The following is a 20688-nucleotide window of genomic DNA, read 5'->3' as shown; positions in this document are numbered from 1 at the left end:
TGTAATCTTGCTGGAGTCAGAGCAGTGCTGCAACCCCTCAGAAAGCATTGTTTGATTAAGTGTACTAACACCCTACAATTATGTATGAAACACTAACAAATGTGTGTTTCTTCTGGATTTTCTTTCCCCTTCCCTCTGCTTCCTACCCACTATTCTTGGTATGATAAATGTATTAGAAGCAAGGAGAAGCAGACCACTGCTTCTGTTAGCCCAAAACTAGCTTTTCCAATCTTAATCATTCTATGATTCTATGATTCTAATCATTCTCCACATTATTTGACATTTGTCAATGGTTTATCATCCTCCTTCAATAAGAAATTCTTTCATCAGTTTACTTTGAGGATTGATTTTTGTGACTTCTGTGGAAGTTCTGCAGATCAGGGAAATACTAACCATTGCCTAAGCATGTTCAAATAGTCCTCCCATGCCCAAATTGATGCCATTACTTTTGCCATTAGTTTTTGCCCAGTATCTCAAAGTAAGCTGAACTACCTCTCTTTAATATCAATGTGGCAATAATTTACTGACAGTGGAGTTGATAGCTATTCGTTATTAATTATGAAAATGGTTCAGGACCAGTTCTAAAGCTAGTACGTTTTGTTCTGCTGAAGGAAATACTTGAATGACGTTCAGTGGGGCTCCTGTAGCACAGTAAAGGTTGTCACTAAAGTCCAAAGGAGTCTTTGCATGTAACTTAAAAGTATTTTTATTGACATGTTGTTTACAAGCAATTTCTTTTTATTACTTTCACCAAAATAAAGCATATAGCAAACAGTGCTTTCACACATTTAGGAGACAGATGAATGCACCTTGCATGTCTTGATGCATTTATTGCTTTCATAATACAAAGTGTTTTTTTCTTGTTAATTTTAAATACAACAAACTTATCTTGTTACCATAAATTTCCCTTCTTAACTTAGCTGTTTAAACAATTGGAAAACTGCAGTGCTATTTATTGCTAGACAGAAAAAGTTGCTCAGACCTTTATATTGTCAAATGGTAAATTAAAAAAACACCCCAAACTAAAAGTATGCAGTCAGTTGAAATGATACAGGAAAACTGAAAAGAAACTGTTTAAACTTCACCTCAGAGTGTGTGTAGAATAATTTTAAAAACATATGCAATTTTCGTATTTTGACACTGATTTCTATGCCTTTTAATTATGGCATTTTCTGAATTTCATTTAGAATGTACAATAAACTCGTTGATAATTATAAATAAATAGAGGAATAAAGACAAAATCTCATACTGCATTTGTCTTGAAGTTACCAACTATGTTAAATGCATAATTTAAGATCATAAATACAATACCATTCAACTTAATTAAATATAGTACTAACTTAATAAGCTTAGTTTCATGCTGCATAGTTGAGAAAGAAAAGATAAGGTGGCACTTAATATTTTTAATGGCACTTCTTTTGGCAAAGGATAGTATGCATTTGTATTACTAGCCAGGGTTACTCTTCACCATGGTATTTTAATATATGCATGAAGAATAAATTGAGCACTAAAAGCAACACTTCCTATGTTGTGTTTGAAGCTTTAGCTAATGGTACAAGGATCGTCATTGCTTGGTTTCATTTCCCCTTCCAGCAATAAAGTGATCACAGCCTTACTCAAGTAGCTGCATGTGCCCTTTTTTCCAATTGGGTGAGTGTTGTAGAAGGCAGTCAAGTCATCCTGCAGGGAAATGACATTTCCATTAGTTATGTAAAGCAGCCAAACACAGGCAAGCAAGAGGAACATCACAAATATGTTAGAAATGAAAATACACTTTTTAGACTTTAAAGCTATACTAAAATCTGCACCTGAACTTGTGGAAAAAGTGCTAAAATGGACTGCCTGTATTTCTTCACTGAATTTTCCAGTTCTGTACAGATACCACCTTCTTAACAGGTATCAGAGAACAACTGCTCTCTTGAAACATACATATAAATGATTACTATGTGGTAACTCACTATGCTATCATAGTGATTGTGAACCAGGACCTTAGGTGTATGTGTAGAGACACTGACTAAAGATTTATTTGGCAAAAGAAAAAAAAAAATTAAATCCAAGAAAGAAACTGCAGGTGGCACATTAGCTCAGTCATTAATCAGATCAACAAAGTAAGTTTCCTTCACTGAACACCTGTTTTGCATAGTTAATGATGTTAAAACATCTGCTTAATCTCAAATTATATATTGGCTGCTCTATCAAAGTTTCAATTCTAATTCAGGAAATTTGGTTACTTTTATCAAATGAAGACCGGAGTGTGGTGAAAATATTAGACTTCTGTCATTGTAAGGTGTGTTTGAAATTACTGGCTTTGATATTTATTACCTGTTACCAGGGAATTAATAAAGTTCAAAATATCTGAAGGTGTATTAATGGAAGACCATGGTTCAGTCAAAATAGGAGTTCTTTTACATTGTGTGCTTGTTAGGAAAACTTAAGAGTATCATTGTGTCCTGGTTTTGGTCAGGATGGCGTTAATTTCATTTGTAACAGCAGATGAATGCTGTGTTTGAGAGTAAAATGGGAGTACTGCTGATAACTCCCTGATGTTTCTAGTTGCTGTCAGACAGTCAAGGACTTTCTCAGGTCTTCATGAGAAAGGAGGGGCGAAGCCAGGACAGGTGACCCAACTGGCCAAAGAGAGTATTCCACGCCAATTACGTCCTGCCCAGGATATCGGGGGCTGATGGGAGGAAGGCCTGGGGAGGCTCCGGGACGCACGGTTCGTGGGGGACGGTCGGGTTCTGGGACGGCTCTGGGTGGCACGGCCTGAGTTGTATGGTTTGGTGAGAAACTGCATTGTGTATCAACTGCTTTATATATGTTTGCTTTGAAGTCCTGTTAGTATTGTTACATTGTATCTTTCTGTTATCTTAGTAAACTATCCTTATCCCAACCCACGGGCCTCTTAATTTCTTGATTTTGGGGTTATTTGCCCCTTTCTCTTCCTTTTCCCTTCCCTTACTTCTCACCCCCCTCCCCTTTCCTTTAACCTGCTCTTTTCCTTAAAGGAGCAGGCAGCTGCGTGGATCTTGGCCCTCAGCCGGGTGAAACCACGACAGTCTTTTTGGCGCCCAACGTGGGGCTCGAAAGGTTGGGATAACGGTAGATCTGACCCTGACCCGATTGTAATTAAGTCAAAGTTGTGATAAGCACTTTGATTTAAGCAGTCTCTGGTCACGATGCTCTGGTATGTGTATAAGATTTTGCTGCTCTGTCTATTCTTTAGACAGGCAGGGATTAACAATGGCAGCTGGTATGGTGGGAGTACAGAAAGAAATATCTATGCTGTTTTCTCTTCCTTTGGGCTAAATACAACAGCTCTGGTAACAGTTTTTGAAAATTTCCAATATCCCTGGGATGTTCAAACTAGCATTTTGCTGTTGTTATGTTTGGTGAATATGGTTCTGCTTTTGTTAAATATTAAGCAAAGGTTTATGAATACCACTCAAGAGTGTTCTGCGAGGCCAGATAATCACGAGTGGCAGGGTACGTGGCAGAGTATGGGCAACTACCTAGGCACTTTCTCACGTCCGATGTTTTGGAGTTTCACTCCCGAACAGTTACAGGACCCTGATAAAGTGGCTGCATATCTGAAAAGAAATTGCCGTAAGTTTCCCAGAGATGCACAGTTTACTGCACTGTGCTGGGCCCTGGCCACTATTTACCAAACACTGCTTGATAGCAGTCAGCAGTGTCAGAGGGAAAGGAAGGAAAACAGACCAGCAGAAACTGCAGCTACTGTAACCACTGGGACTAACACTGAGGCCACTGTAACTTCTATGACTAGAACTGTGGCTACTGCAACCTGTCCAACTGATGCTGCAGCTACTGCTGCCCCTACAGCAGATACTGCCGGTAAAACAAAAAATCAACCCACATCAGTGTCGGTTGCTCCTGTATGAAAGAGGAAATACACAAAGAAAGTTGTTCCTGTAGTGAAGGATGAGGATGAGGATGAAATGGAATCGGGGCCACCTGATGAAGGTCAGGATAAAGCAGGGTCATCTGATGAATGTCAGGATAAAGCTGGGTCATCTGATGAATCTCAGGATAAGGCAGGGCCATCCAAACCATCTCAGGATAAGGCAAAGCCATCTCAACCATCCCGGGATAAGGTTGTTCCATCTCAACCATCTCAGGATGAGGTTGTTGTTACACGATCCCTGTCCCTGAGTGAGCTGCGTGAAATTCGAAAAGATTTCAGCCGCCGCCCAGGTGAGCACATTATCACTTGGTTGCTCCGATGCTGGGATCACGGGGCCAGTAGTCTGGAATTAGATGGCAGGGAGGCCAAGCAGTTGGCATCCCTAGCTAGAGAAGGAGGCATTGATAAGGCAATTGGGGAAAAGCCTGAAATCCTCAGCCTCTGGAGGCGACTACTGTCAAGTGTGAGGGACAGGTATCCCATAAAGGAATACATCACATGTCAAACACCCAAGTGTAACAACCTAGAGGCAGTTATCCAGCACCTGAGAGAATTAGCTGTACAGGAGGTAATTTATTATGATCTGGACAACTCACAGCTTCCCTCTGATCCTGATGACGTCCTATGCACCCCAGATATGTGGCGTAAGGTGGTACGAAGTGCACCAGCAGGGCACACCAATTCATTGGCAACAATGGACTGGAGTGATACATATCCACCAACCGTATCTGAGGTGTCCGGCCACCTCCGGAGATATCAGGACAATGTTTCTCTCTCTGTGATCGCAGCGGTAGAGAAACTGGTCAAGCGACTTGATGAAAATGTGTCCATCTCCCAACCCGTATGCAGCCATGTTGCAGCTATTGGGAGAAAGCGTCCATCATCCCAGAAGGGAGGATACAGTAGGTACACACCGCGAGAGACGCTGTGGTTTTACCTGCGTGACCATGGTGAGGACATGATGAAGTGGGGTATGCAGCCCACCTCAGCCCTTCAAGCACGAGTAAATGAGTTGCGAGGTAAAGGAATTGCACAACGCGGTTCTGCCAGGAAGAACGCTGCACCAGTGAACAGCCAACACAGTCAGCAACAATAGAGGTGCCCTGCCTCCAGCCAGGTGGAGGAGAGGGATAACCGTGTTTATTGGACTGTGTGGATCCGATGGCCTGGCACGTCAGACCCACAAGAGTACAAGGCTCTGGTGGATACTGGTGCCCAGTGTACGATAATGCCATCGAATCATGTTGGGACTGAACCTGTTAGCATTTTTGGAGTGACAGGGGGATCCCAACAATTGACTGTGTTAGAGGCTGAAATGAGCTTAACTGGGAAGGACTGGGAGAAACACCCAATTGTGACTGGCCCAGAAGCTCCATGCATTTTAGGTATGGATTATCTCCGTAGAGGTTATTTTAAAGACCCAAAAGGGTACCGATGGGCTTTTGGAATAGCTGCTTTGGAGACAGAAGAAATTGAGCAATTGCGTGCATTGCCTGGACTCTCAGAGGATCCTTCTGTTGTGGGGTTGTTGAAGGTTGAAGAACAGCAAGTGCCAATTGCTACAACAACTGTGCACAGGAGACAATACCGTACTAACCGGGATTCCCTGATCCCCATCCATAAGCTGATTCGTCAACTGGAGAGCCAAGGAGTGATCAGTCGAACCCGCTCACCCTTTAACAGTCCCATATGGCCAGTGCGGAAGTCTGATGGAGAGTGGAGGCTGACAGTGGATTATCGTGGCCTAAATGAAGTCACTCCAGGTATGAGTGCTGCTGTACCGGACATGCTGGAACTGCAGTATGAACTGGAGTCAAAGACAGCCAAGTGGTATGCCACAATTGACATTGCAAATGCTTTCTTCTCAATACCACTGGCGCCAGAGTGCAGGCCACAGTTTGCTTTCACCTGGAGGGGCATCCAATACACGTGGAATCGTCTGCCCCAGGGGTGGAAACACAGCCCCACCATCTGCCATGGACTGATTCAGACTACACTGGAAAAAGGTGAAGCCCCAGAGCACCTGCAGTATATTGATGACATCATAGTATGGGGCAATACAGCAGAGGAAGTATTTGAGAAAGGAAAAAGGATAATTGAAATCCTTTTAGAAGCTGGTTTTGCTATAAAGCAAGGTAAAGTCAAGGGACCTACGCAAGAAATCCAGTTTCTAGGAATAAAGTGGCAGGATGGGCGTCGTCAGATCCCAATGGACATTGTCAATAAAATAGCAGCTATGTCTCCACCAAGCAACAAAAAGGAAACACAAGCTTTCTTAGGTGTTATAGGTTTTTGGCGGATGCATGTCCCAAACTACAGTCTCATTGTGAGCCCACTTCACCACGTAACTCGGAAGAAGAATGATTTCCAATGGGGCCCTGAGCAGCAACAAGCCTTTGAGCAGATCAAACGCGAGATAGTCCATGCAGTGGCCCTTGGGCCTGTCCGGACAGGGACAGATGTTAAAAATGTGCTTTACACTGCGGCCGGGGAGAATGGACCTACCTGGAGTCTCTGGCAGAAAGCACAAGGGGAGACTCGAGGTCGACCCCTGGGGTTTTGGAGTCGGGCCTACAAAGGATCTGAGGCCAATTACACTCCAACAGAAAAGGAAATACTGGCCGCCTATGAAGGGGTTCGAGCCGCTTCAGAAGTGATTGGAACTGAAGCCCAGCTCCTCCTGGCACCCCGACTGCCGGTGCTGGGCTGGATGTTCAAAGGGAAGGTCCCTTCTACACACCATGCCACTGATGCTACGTGGAGCAAGTGGGTTGCACTGATTACTCAACGGGCTCGAATAGGAAATCCTAATCGCCCAGGAATTGTGGAAGTGATCACAGACCGGCCTGAAGGCAAAGATTTTGGGATGTCACCAGAGGATGAGGAGGTGACATGGGCTGAAGAAGCCCCACCTTACAACAAATTGCCAGAGAATGAGAAGCAATATGCCCTTTTCACTGATGGCTCCTGTCGCCTTGTGGGAAAGCAACGAAGATGGAAAGCTGCTGTATGGAGTCCTACAAGACGAGTAGCAGAAGCTACTGAAGGAAAAGGTGAATCAAGCCAGTTCGCTGAGGTGAAAGCTATACAGTTAGCCCTGGACATTGCTGAGAGAGAAAAGTGGCCGATGCTCTACCTTTATACTGACTCATGGATGGTAGCCAATGCCCTGTGGGGTTGGTTGCAGCAGTGGAAAAAGAACAACTGGCAGCGTAGAGGCAAACCCATATGGGCTGCTGACTTGTGGCAAGATATTGCTGCCCGGTTAGAGAAGCTGGTTGTAAAGGTACGTCATGTTGATGCCCATGTGCCTAAGAGTCGGGCCATGGAGGAACATCGAAACAACCACCAGGTAGATAAGGCTGCTAGGATTGAAGTGGCTCAGGTAGATCTAGACTGGCAACGTAAAGGTGAATTATTCCTAGCTCGATGGGCTCATGATTCCTCAGGTCATCAAGGGAGAGATGCAACATATAGATGGGCTCGAGATCGAGGGGTGGACTTAACCATGGATGCTATTGCACAAGTTATCCATGAATGTGAGACGTGCGCCGCAATCAAGCAAGCTAAGCGCTTGAAGCCACTTTGGTATGGAGGCCGGTGGATGAAATATAAATATGGGGAGGCCTGGCAGATTGATTACATCACCCTCCCACGCACCCGCCATGGCAAGCGTTATGTGCTTACGATGGTGGAGGCAACCACCGGCTGGCTAGAAACATATCCCGTACCACATGCCACTGCCCGGAATACAATCCTGGGTCTTGAAAGGCAAGTCCTATGGCGACATGGCACCCCAGAAAGAATCGAGTCAGACAACGGGACTCATTTCCGAAATGCTCTCATAGACACTTGGGCAAAAGAGCATGGCATTGAGTGGGTGTACCACATTCCTTATCATGCACCAGCCTCTGGGAAAATTGAACGATGTAATGGGCTCTTAAAGACTACCCTGAAAGCGATGGGTGGTGGAACATTCAAACACTGGGATACACATTTAGCCAAAGCCACATGGTTAGTTAACTCTAGAGGATCCACCAATCGAGCTGGTCCTGCCCAGTCAAAATTTCCACGTACTGTGGAAGGAGACAGAGTCCCAGTGGTGAATATGAAAAGTGTATTAGGGAAGACAGTTTGGGTCATCCCTGCTTCAGGCAAAGGTAAACCCATGTCTGGGATTGCTTTTGCTCAAGGACCTGGTTGTACTTGGTGGGTAATGCAGAAGAATGGAGAAGTTCGATGTGTACCCCAGAGGGATTTGATTTTAGGTGAGAATAGCCAATACAACTAATAAGGTAGAAATTGTATTATAATAATTGCTCTGTACATTCATTATTGCTATTATTGCTGTATGTTGTTGTATGTTGTACCAATGGAGTTACAGCCGGAGTCATACAAGTCAATGAAGGAAGAATGCCACGATGACGGAACCAAGACCTGGTGTTCCAAGAACTTTTTCCTCCTTCCCTTTGAAAATGAACATGGACTATGAACATGGACCATGTCAGCTGTATCGACTGAGAGCCCGAGATGCAACGGTCCAATGGAGCATACTGACACCATGAGAGACTGTTACGAAGAATGAAGCCTGAAGAGCATCATGGACTAAATGTTCATTCACTCAACAAACTCAGAGGAATGGACTAAGGGAATAATACCCGTATGCACATATGTGCGTATACATGTGTGCACACATATATGTGTGTCTGAAACAAGAAATGGTTGGATTTGGTCATGACGTAAATGGTATGGAATGGTTTTGGTCAGGATGGCGTTAATTTCATTTGTAACAGCAGATGAATGCTGTGTTTGAGAGTAAAATGGGAGTACTGCTGATAACACCCTGATGTTTCTAGTTGCTGTCAGACAGTCAAGGACTTTCTCAGGTCTTCATGAGAAAGGAGGGGCGAAGCCAGGACAGGTGACCCAACTGGCCAAAGAGAGTATTCCATGCCAATTACGTCCTGCCCAGGATATCGGGGGCTGATGGGAGGAAGGCCTGGGGCGGCTCCGGGACACGCGGTTCGTGGGGGACGGTCGGGTTCTGGGACGGCTCTGGGTGGCACGGCCTGAGTTGTATGGTTTGGTGAGAAACTGCATTGTGTATCAACTGCTTTATATATGTTTGCTTTGAAGTCCTGTTAGTATTGTTACATTGTATCTTTCTGTTATCTTAGTAAACTATCCTTATCCCAACCCACGGGCCTCTTAATTTCTTGATTTTGGGGTTATTTGCCCCTTTCTCTTCCTTTTCCCTTCCCTTACTTCTCACCCCCCCTCCCCTTTCCTTTAACCTGCTCTTTTCCTTAAAGGAGCAGGCAGCTGCGTGGATCTTGGCCCTCAGCCGGGTGAAACCACGACACATTGGAATGATCCTAAATAGGCTACAATTAACTGCCAGTGGGCATATATATTTATCTGTAGTACAGGAGACTCACGTTCCAGAATATTTTTATGTAAGGAGTTGGAATTTCTAACAACAATAATCTTAAAGACATTATTTGCAATGATAAATTGGGATTTCTTTCTAAGAGATCAGTTTGGCAAAAAAAATAATCACATCAATGGAGGCCAGGGTAACACCAGTAAAAACTGGGGTTTGTGTAGGATTTTTCTTTCTATTTATAGCCACTGGAGATTTCCAGGTTATCAGAGGAGTCAGTAGCATACGCCAGATACTGTGCGGAGCTGGCACTTAGCAGCCGTTTGTATGGATCATTTTTTCTGTGGCTGCAACCACAAAGTCATTGTTCCCCAAAATAGGTAAGCCAAAAATCATCAATTTCAAACAATTTGTGTTCTTTTAAAAACAAAGGTATTGTGGCAGGTGATATGTTGCTAAGGCTGGATATCTGGCTTGCTTTATAACCTTCTTGCAAAAAAATGAACCTTGAAACTTTTGAAAGAATTCTTATGGAGCACATCCTGCCTCATCTTTTAAAGGAGCTAAATTCAGCAACAGGAAGTGCTGTTGCATACTAATATTTTATGAATCAATAACTGTTCAGAGCTAGCACAGATATCTCAGAATATATTTTGCACAATAAAACATCAGAGTGAGTGAGGAAGACCATCCTCTGCACCATAGGGACTTGTCCCACTGCTTTCCTCCTATTTCCTCTTTCAACTAGTTCACCCTAGCTTTGATAGAGAATTTTGGAGCTTTGAGGCACCAAAGCGCGTATTTAGAATATTTAGATGTCTTTAAAGCATAAACCCTACAATTCTGGTGAAGTAAATCTTAAAAGCTATTAAATGATCAAGTTTCACTTGTTTGGATTTTAAGCCTTAGAGATTAAAAGCTTGCTAGGTCATGAATGCAACTTCAGCACAGAAATCAGTCACTGTAGAAGTTTTGCATTTCAAGTTCTTACATTACTGTTGTCAATATTCATTCTTTGGTTTCTTTGTATCAGTGTATGTAAGATGCTAAGTTCATGCTTCCTTGATGAGCTTTAGTTTTTTTTTTTCTTTTCCTGTTGTTATTAAATCTTCTCTGTTCTAGTGTCCCCCCCACTAATTCTTTCCCTTATAATAAGTATTCAGCTTTACCCTGGACTCTTGTTTCAGAGCTATGGAACATCCTGAGTGTTCTCCTTAGCATACCAGTTTGAATTCACAATTCAGAGATAAAATAAGAGCGTACCTTTCATCATTGTTTATAGACTCTTTGCTGACTTAGGCAGCACTTGGGTATATGAATTTATTATTTGTGTTCCATTCTGAACTCCTATTAATTGCATTTTCTTCTGGACTGCACAGAACTAACATTTATGACTAACTTCAATAAGGATGGTAAATTTTTATTGACAGTAATATTTTACTCACTTGTTTTTCAGCTCCCCCTGGGCTGCCTTGATCTTTCTGAAAGTCGTGAAATGCTTCCTGCACCACTTTGTCCAAGTCCACTTTGTCTTGGAACTCTAGCTCAGGATTTCTCTCCAAAATAACAGATATGACCATCAACAACTAGAAGGCAAAAAAAGATTTAAATTTGATTTGTTAAAATTCAGGTTACATAAAAGTGCTGTTAATAATTTCATATGCCTTTTTCAAGCAGGAAGCCATTTACTAATGGCACAGGTAATAGTGCACAGATAATAGAATTCTGACTTTGATAAAAGAACCACTGAAAAAGCAGGCTTTTATGAAAGGTTACAATTTCTGGTGGCTACCTAGTTAAGGGCACTGCGTAAATGATTGGCATTAACATCTAACATCCCATTTCTGGGAGCCGGATAAGTTATTTTCCAGCTGATTCAGATCACTGTGTGGCTGCACAAATGGTGGTGCTCAGCCAATGGAGAGGGTGAAAAGCAGCAAACACTGAGCCTCAGCATTTTATGTTGTGAGCCATAATCACATATGTGATTCATGCAGTCATACTGTGACAAAGTTTATAAAAACCAAAGTCAATAGACACGAATAAAAAGTCTCTGTTCAGGAGAATTTACATTCTTTATATCTGAAAGAAGTTTAAAATAGGAAGATGCACCTGAGTTATGTATTTTAATAACTACAGATGGCAGTAAACCTATATTGGTCATCTTGGGTTTGATAACTATGTTATCTTTTAGCAAAAACTGGGGATGTTCCAGCAAGCAGCATGACCATTGGTTGATAGCCAGAATGAGATGGATTTGTTTTTACAGTGGAGAAATACTTGCAAGCACCAGAGGCATATACTTGGGAACTAACAATGAATGCTGCTGACAGCACAGATGTCAGTTACCAAGGGTACAGATGCTCTTGATCTGTTCAAAATGTATACATTATGTGCAGTGGTAGGGAAGGAGTTCAAAGAGCCTCTTGCTTTACTCTTAGGTATGGGAAGATAAGGAAACCTGAAGTTAGTTGATTCATTAGTGTAAAGCAACCTACTAGGCAGCCTCAGCAAAATGGGAAAGAAGAATTTATCACAGGGCAAACTGGTATTTTAGATTCCTTTTTCCCCAGACCTAGAGAACTGTTAGGAAAAGGCATAAACCAGGGGCTTCAAGGACAGTTGGGTTTTACCTCCTGTGATCTAGTTGTATTGGCACTGCTGTTAATGTTTAGGTATTTGCTAAAGGGGAAGACCATCAAGAACTTAGTACATTCTGAATATGTAAAGGGGAACATATTTAATCATACAAAATCAACAGAGAAACCACTGAAGCTAGTGTTTATATTTAAAATGCCATTTCTTCCAATATTTGACTTTAAGTTACTTTGTTGCTTCTTTTGTTTTGAGATGTAACACGCATAGCAAGATTTCATTCATTGTAAACCACACACCTCCACAATAATTTGCCTATATTCTGGCTGGTCGATATTCTGCAGCATGTCTTCCACTAGAAGGGAAAAGTTCATTTCATACATCGTCATATCCGATAAGGTTGGTTGCTGAAAAACAAATAATACTTTTACTCAAAGATCATTTGCATTAAATAAAAACTACCCCCAGGTGAAGCCTATTTCCTTGTTGAATAAGTAACAGTCAACCAAGAAATGAGACCACTATAGCAGCAACAAGGGAGTAGATTTCAGAGTCCTTGACTGGGAAAGGGTCTTCTAGACTTATTATATTATAAATGCGTTTTATTAGAAATAATGGAGTTATTCTATGCTAACTGTATTTTACTCAGAACCAAAAAGAAAACACTTCAAAAAAATAAATCAACACAGGAACAAATTGCCCTACATAATATATTATGGCATAAAATAGACATTAATGATTAAACAATTCACTATTGATAGTTAGAGCAGAAATAACTGGGCACTGATGCCAGCTTTACCTGTGGTAGAAATTTCCCTGCCACTATTAAACCATTAGGGGTTCTCTCCAAGATCTGCCACACCCGATCATAGAATCCAGCAGGAGTCCGATTCAGAGAACCGTCTATCTGTCTTCTGTTCAGCCAGCTTCTGTGGGCAAAAAAAATTGAGAACTTGAAGTAAAAAAAAAAAAGCTAGAGATACAGAGCCAAGCTGTGTTCCACCGTGTGAGCCAGTAACGTACGTGGTGACACTGAATGCACAGTAGTGATGCACGTGAAGTGCATTGTGCTCTCTGGTAAGTTACTCTCTAAAGCAAATTAAATGAAGATTCTAACATTTGTATGCTGAGCAAGTTTTTGTTGTGTGTGTTTGAGACTTACATAGCTAGAATAAAAGAATTAACTGTGAAATCTGTCCAGTGCAGTACAGTAACAGGCTGGATTCATCACGTTCAATCAATTTAAGTCACCATAAATGAGAAACTATGTAAAACAGAAGTCACAAATTTATACACACTGAAAAAAAATGCTAACTATAATATTAAAATGTTTTATCATACTACAGTAGGTAAAACAGGACATAAATACAGCTCAATTAAATTCTGCACCTATAAAAGAGGTGCACTAGATAATGGGATAGAAACACCGATCATTGCCATTTAAATACCAGTTTGGAAAAAACTATTTCAGCGGGATTGCTGATGGTAGGGTTTTTCTGATGGCATGTAGAAAAAGAGGCCTATAAATTTAAAAAATGCAACAATCTTTTTGTTAAACTAAAGCTTTGAAGAAACTGAGTAACATTCCAGTGGAACTTCAAGAAGTGGCAGCCATGGGTATGATTTAATTGGTGAATTCACAGTACAGAATTAAGTCTAGCATAGTGATAGTGCACATATTTGACAGAAGACTTTTCCTAAATGTTACTGTCCTCTAGTTGGTTTTTAAATTTTAAGAGGAAAAAATCTACTTTTATATGGTAAGGGAGTAGTGAGAGCTCCCTAAAGAAGCAGAGCTCTGATGGAAAAGCAAGCAATGCTTTTGTGTCTTACTTTAATATTCCCACAAATGGGGTTTTAAAAGAAGTTCCATGTTTTCTCAGGTCACAAATAGCTCTTCTATAACTTACACAAGAGGGAACGAGTTATTTCAGGAAGCACCTCATTCAGGAAAGGGGGAAAATTTCTAAACCCAAGTATGTGGATATTAACAGCACAAGAATGAACACAACATTACACATTACCACTGTGGGGGTTTGTAGATGTAATTATTCTACCTGCGGTTTTGTTGTGGGGTTTTCTGTTTTGTTGGGGGTTTTTTTGTGGGGATTTTTATAGGAAAACTAGATGTAAATTACTGCTTGGCAACATGGATTTCTGTGTTTCAAAGCTCTGGTTCTAGCAGGCTGCTTGGAAAGAGAAAAAAGGGGGTGGGACATGACACACACAACATAGCGGAAATCTCCTGGTCAACGTTAACTTTGTAGGTCTCCAGTACTTTTGTCATCTAGCTCAGATGAAATTAGCCTGTAATATTTTTTGGTTTTTAGTTTTTCCTCTGTGCATTGCTAGATTACCTCATATTGAGAATAAAATTACTTTGTCAGTAAAATTACTTGCTTATGCAGATGCCCGAGTACCTGATAAAATAACAAAAAGAGGTTAAATTGAAAAGCAATCGTAAGTACTGGAGAAGTCTTAAGAATTCCTTCAGAGATATGACCAGAAAAGAGAAATCTTTCATTTAGACATCTCTGTGTGCTCTTATTTCATAACTTTCTTAGCATAGCTCCCAACTACACTAGAAGACCAAGCCAACAGTGTCTTGTTTGGTTTTGTTTGTTTGGTGGGGTGTTTTGGCTTTTGTGGGGTTTTGTTTGGTTGGTTGAGGTGTTTATGGTGGTTGCTTTTTGGTCTTTTGGGGATTTTTTTTAAGAAGAAAAAAAAAAGGCAGCACATCTTGAGAACAGGTTTAAGCTCTAAATAACTGGGATATGCTTTATAAGAACAAAGTAGATATCTAAAGATACCACTTTAAAGCACTTGTAGTACAATAGCAGTTACTTATTACTGACTTCTGATTACTTTACCACTGCCAGGTAAAGTAAAGCAAATATGCAGCATCTTTGTCCTGTGTAACTGTTAGATTAACATGACAAATTAAGGAGAAAAATCTCATAAATCACTTCTCCATAAAACACTTAACTGCCAAAACCTTGTGCCTGATATGGGAGTTTCATCTCCTTTGCACAGTTCTGTCCTTGAGATAGGACAAGAGAACAGTCATAAAAACAAGAAGACAAGTTGTGATAGAAATAAGAGGTTGCTTTCTTAATATGAAAAAAGATGCATTTGAAGATGACAAAAACACTCCAATCTATCTCAAATTACTACAGTAAGGCAGTCCTGTAAACCCTATAAGCAAAATAAGTTGTTTTACTATTTGGACCATTAAAGAAGCAATATCCCATTCTAAAAAGGCTACTCACAATCTTGTGACCTGTGTAGACAGGCCAAAAGGAAGTCTGCACTCTGGCAACAGATTAAAAAATATCATACCCTGGAGCTCAGTGTAAGTGGTAGGAAAACTGCAAAAATTTTGCCCTTCATGAAAACTTGGAGACAGGTTAGTTGTGGAGAGACTGTTAGGGAGGTATATATACCACTAGCCCTTCATGTATGACAAAGTAATTGGCAGTGGTACACCGTGTCACAGCAGCAAAGATGTTGTCTAAAAATCATAACAGTAGGAAAAATTATCACAAATACAATGCAAGGAGATGGTGTAAGGAAACATGAGCTAGTGATACTGCACAGGGAGAAGTTACAGACAGGAAGTTTCAAAGCATATGCTGGCTAGCTTTTGTGCTCCAGCACCCCCTCTGCACCCTCAGATCAACCGGAATGTTCTTTGCTGACCCAGCTATCATACATTAAAGGAATCAAAACCAGAAGGCACTGTGACGAATCAGCTAAGATCTCTAATTAAAAATGATGCATGAATTGTTTACTGTGATTGAGCAAATTGTTTCCTAAATAGCATAAATATTTAATGGAAAAGGCTGCAAAGAGAAACCTAGGGTTTTTCTGAGGTTTTAGAAGAATGATGTCAACATCCACATGAGTAGAGACAGCAGCTAAACCACCAAGACACTGAAAAGCATGTGGGAGATGCAGAATATGTAGTCAGACTGAAAGACTCCACCTCACTCAAATTAAATGAGCGCATGCTGATTTAAGGAGCTTGTCTCTCAGGCATTATACATTGGGGAATAATACAGAACATGTTTTGACTTAAGCAGGAGCAGTAATATGAGGTAGTATATTTCCTCTTTCTTGAAAGAAAAGGCCATCATCCACTCAGTCAAGGACTACAGAAATTACCAGCAGCAATTTTATGGGTCAAAGTTTAATCTAATTTAATTAGAAGTGAAACCTACAAGAGGACTTTTGACTTTTATCAAGACAGTTAAGTAGAAATACTGTAATTTTAACTTGTCTCATATACTCTGTATCACACTGAATGTGCTTTTTGGCAGTTAGTTACAGCTTGGAGAAGAGATTACAAGTTTCACGCAGCATCGCTATCTCCTGAGAATTCTAGAGAACATCTGCTCTTGGTTCATATAATAAGCTAGAAGAAAGCGAGCACTGAACAGCAGACAAACATTCTTACAAGTTACTTAAGTAGACGGTATTGAATAATTTTTTGGCTCCTTTCCCCACATCAAAGAATGCAATGCTTCACACTACTGCCAAAGCAGAGAGATCCCGACTATAAAGTAAGACTTCCATAAAGATAAAGCTGAAAAGGGAAGCTGTGATATTAAATAAACAATTGTACAACCTGGACACAGGTAAAAAAGAACAAAGTGCATTTTTGCTACCTTTCTTTAAGTAAGCCTATTCCTGATTGCAGATGACTGATGAATTCAGATGTACATGTAAGTGTTTCAGAAATGAAAATTACTTGAACAGCCTTTAATGAATGAAAACAGGTGCCACAAACCCACACATCTCATTACCTCCCCTGCTGCTGTGGTTGAAGAATATCCAGCAGAAGCTGCTTCACTTCGCTAGGGGACATCTGGTATAAGTCCTTGGCTGGCATATCCCCAGCACGGATTTTCAATTCATACTTCATGGCATGGATAATCCATCTGAAATAAAGGGAGGAATACGTTTATTAATTAAATACAAAGTTTATAAAGATGGAAAATTAGTCTAATAAAACAGTTCGTAAGATTTCCAATTGATCCTGCTACTTGGCTGTCAGGGCGTGCATAAAATAGCCAATACTCTACTGCTCTTACTATATTATGGGATTTACTCAGATTTTGTGTTGGTTTGCAATAAGATACAAACAAGGAGCAATGCACATGTTTTAAGAAATGGGTTGTGAAGCATGCTTTTTTTAAAAAGAAAAATTTATTTGACTACATGTTCCCCTATATCCCATCTTCATTAAGACAAACATTTGTCTTCCTTTTGATGTTAAAATTTCTACTCAAAATTATGCTCTGACACTCTATGCATTTTAGTTATGTGTTTAAAAAAACCCAAACCCATAAAAACTGAATTATTTTCCATTTTAAAAGACTTCAGGGCTTACTTATAGTTTTAGCCTTTGAAATTCTTTTTGCAGTGTATCACACTTTTCCTTCTTACACTACTCCCTTTTGAAAAGATTTGATTGAATAAAAATATGGTAACAATGAAGATTTTTCAGCCTTAGGTATCAGAGAGGCAGAACTCAGCAAATTATTGAAGCAAAATGCTGAATTTTGTTCTGCACATTATATGAAAATAAACTAGAGCTTCTACTATAATATCAAAGATGAAATAACTTGTAGATACATCTGAGGCAGGATAACTGAGCGTGTTCAGTCTCTTATCATTTGCATGGCTTCAGTTTACCATCAAAAGTTAAAAGAAATTTACTAGTTTTAATACAACACCTGAACAAGTCTGAGTTATATCAAAGAGCCTTACTCTATCATGAAGCACAGAGCATTCTCAAGAGTTACCTTGTTATCAGTATAGCCACATTCCACAGGCCTTTAGCCTACAAGGTGCAGAACCTTTTTGTTTAGGGAAGTCAAGTCACAATCTTTCTGAAGGATTCTTAGTTATTGCACGGAATTAGAATCATAGAGCGCAGTAGGTTGGAAGGTACCTTTAAAGGTCATCTAATCCAACCCCCCTGCAGTAATCAGAGACACCTTTAACTACATTAGAAATCTGTGATGTCAGGCCAGCTAACTGAATGTTGCTTTAAATTTGAGGTTTCTAGGACTGTTCATTGATGATACAAAAGAATATAAGGCAACATGGACATACTGCATTATCCAGAACACATCATTTTTATTTATTTTAGTAAGTAAATACTGTCTCCTCTTCTTACTAAGATTAACAAACTGGTTTAGGATTCAGTTATTTTTTCACTATGACTCAAATGTATCTCTGTGCAAGTCATTCACTGGTATTTTCTCTTTGCAGTAGCCTACAGAACACAGCAAAGTGAAGAGCAGACCTCCTGTTGAGCTCTTCACTGGTAAAAGGTGGGTAGAAGTCAGTTGGTTAGAGGATTTTATAGTAATAGGGCTGTCAGTGGCTTGATCTATTTCAACATGAAACCCTGGAAACAAATCAATAACAAGACACTAAATCAAATCATTATCAAAGTGGAACGGTGTTCCTGTGAGAAGGTTAATTTTGCTCACTGGAGTGGGTGATAACACCAAAATAAAGGAAATTGAATTTGTACCATTAACCTTGGAGAAAGAAAAAAAAAGTGCAAAAAGGATTAGCTACAGAGAATGAGGAAGGGGAGAGAAGGGAAGTTATATAGATCCGTAAAGGATACAGAAAAGGTGTTGGAAGTGCAAACAGATAGCTGTCCTTGCAGTACAGGTGATCTGAAAAGTTTGTGTTTGTACAAGAGGAACACACTGCTAAACTGGAAGCATGAATCTTGTGTGCCAGAAAAAACCTTCCGGTATCTCTGCACTGCTGAAATGCTGCACTGTCACTGTGAGAAAAACTTCAGAAGATGGAACACTTCAGTTCTGATTTTAATGCACGCTCACTAATTCTGTAAATCTCAGTCAGTAGCACCTGGCCTCTTCAAAGAAGTGCTTGTTAAATGTATCTGTCTCTTCCTAAATGGGAAAAAATAATTTCTGTAGATAGCAAAGCAAATGCAGATACCAGGGAATATGATAATGTTCCAGTACAGACTATTTGTACGTCACCTTATCAAAGAACTAAATAGAACAGTTCAGGAGATATGACATTTTAAACTTCATTCAGGTTTGTGCTTCCTAAAATAGGCACAGCTTAGCCTAACCTAGTCACTGTAGAATTGGACAGCTATGTAGCTAATGATCAGTCAGGAAGCATTGTGTCTGTCAGTAACAGGGTGGTGTTTGGTTTTGGCTTTTTTTGAGGAACAGAAAGACTTTTTTTAACAGCTTTTGTAGGACAAATCATGTTTTTCTTTACCAGGGTAGTAGGGAACACTTCTTGAACAATGTCTTCATTGGGAAAAGCTGTAATGGTAAATACAATTGCACTGCAGAAGGCTTTTATTATCTGCAGTCCTCATCACAGACAACCCTCTAAAGCAAGAAGCTATCTTTTTAGGTAGATCATTGTGCTGAAACTCCGAAAATAAATATTTACGGTATCTTGAAACAGTGTTTCCAAGGGATTTGTTGCTTACAGACTTTTAAGACTAATTTTAAACAAGGCTATATTATGAGCTCAGCACTTACTATAATCTAGAGAATACAACCAGAAGCATATATTGACTTGGAGATTTGTGTGGTTTCAGAAGGGAATCAAATTCATGCTGCATTCTTCCTTGATTACTGCATTTATGCAGTCTCTACCCTTTACCCATTTGCCCCAAACCTACATGACATCGGTGAATGCTCAAGTAAGCAAAGAGCTTTTAAAGGCCTAATCCATGAGTCTTAATCCTAATCTGCACTTTTCCCTCCTCCTTCCTCAACTCTTGAAAGTCTCTGATAGGAACAACTCTTACTGTCCTCCACAAGCCTGGTCAGCCAGCTGTTCACTGTCTCCTTGGCGAGACAGGCAGAACCAGGCCTGGGGACAGCATACTTGCTCTTGCCCATCACCTGTACAGAATGCATAATTGCACTGCACTGCTTTTGGTCTTTAAGTCCTACCATGATAGGATCAAGCTTTGCAAAATCCTGTAGTTTACTGTATTAGCTGTAGAAAAGCTTCACTTAGGCTATTTACTGCCCCTCCTTGAAATTACACTGTTGAGTGGCAAACTTCAGGGGAGTTGTGCGCCAGGGTTTGGCACACTAATTTAAAGAAGGCCTCCTAGAAATGTAAAGTATACAAGTTTTGCTGTGTCATCTTATATAAAACATTTTTGCAAGGTAGGAACAATCTCTTCAAGTATGTATGTTGCCCTGCAATGCTAGTAGTAAGAACAAAATAGATACTTTACTGACCCAATCCGTATCTTCAGCATGCCACTGAAAAGTTCAGGTGAATTTGAGATGATCCAGCCAATATGTATGACAAGTTCCTGCTGAACTACTGCTTCTCTTTCATCTTGCAAATTACATTTTTCATAGATTATGTTCTTAATCACTGCTGGGGATAAGGGATTGGAAATAACTTCTTCCTCCTGGCCAAAAGCTCCGAGCGTTACCTGTGGTATAGTGAAAACAATTCAGAAGATATGGGCAGGAATAAAAGCACTGTAGAAGCAATTCAGAAGTGAGGCTTTGTAAGTTCTGCTTTTCTTGTTAAAATTTCACAATACAAAAATAACTCTATTGCAGGGATACTTGTTAATACTGTTAGTTGGATGCTATTAAAATAAAAAAAATCACTAAAGTCCAGAGTAAATATAGAACATATTTTTTCCAAATTAAAAGTACAAGACCACTGCTTTGGTTTCAAAATTGGCTGTATAATCATGACTGTACAGTAGGTTTAGATAGTCTTTCATTTCTGA

The 20688-nt window shown here is 40.3% G+C and overlaps 1 protein-coding gene across 2 annotated transcripts in view; it reads right to left on the bottom strand.

The window, feature by feature from the left end:
• Positions 1-688: 688 nt before the first annotated feature.
• The window catches only part of PHKB (phosphorylase kinase regulatory subunit beta), an 82521-nt gene continuing 62521 nt past the window's right edge, over positions 689-20688 (bottom strand). For both annotated transcript variants that reach the window (XM_084270094.1, XM_084270095.1), the window contains exons 26-31: positions 20177-20379; positions 16709-16843; positions 12703-12832; positions 12203-12310; positions 10754-10894; positions 689-1680 (exon numbers count right to left, since the gene is read on the bottom strand). In XM_084270094.1, the coding sequence (XP_084126220.1) occupies positions 1543-1680; positions 10754-10894; positions 12203-12310; positions 12703-12832; positions 16709-16843; positions 20177-20379 (855 nt within the window). In that variant the 3' untranslated portion in view covers positions 689-1542. The remainder of the gene's footprint in view (positions 1681-10753; positions 10895-12202; positions 12311-12702; positions 12833-16708; positions 16844-20176; positions 20380-20688) is intronic.

This window comes from Gallinula chloropus (assembly GCF_964237585.1).
Source record: "Gallinula chloropus genome assembly, chromosome: 13".
Lineage (NCBI taxonomy): Eukaryota > Metazoa > Chordata > Aves > Gruiformes > Rallidae > Gallinula > Gallinula chloropus.
The sequence above is the reverse complement of the archived record's forward strand: the minus strand, read 5'-3'. Positions and strand labels throughout refer to the sequence as shown.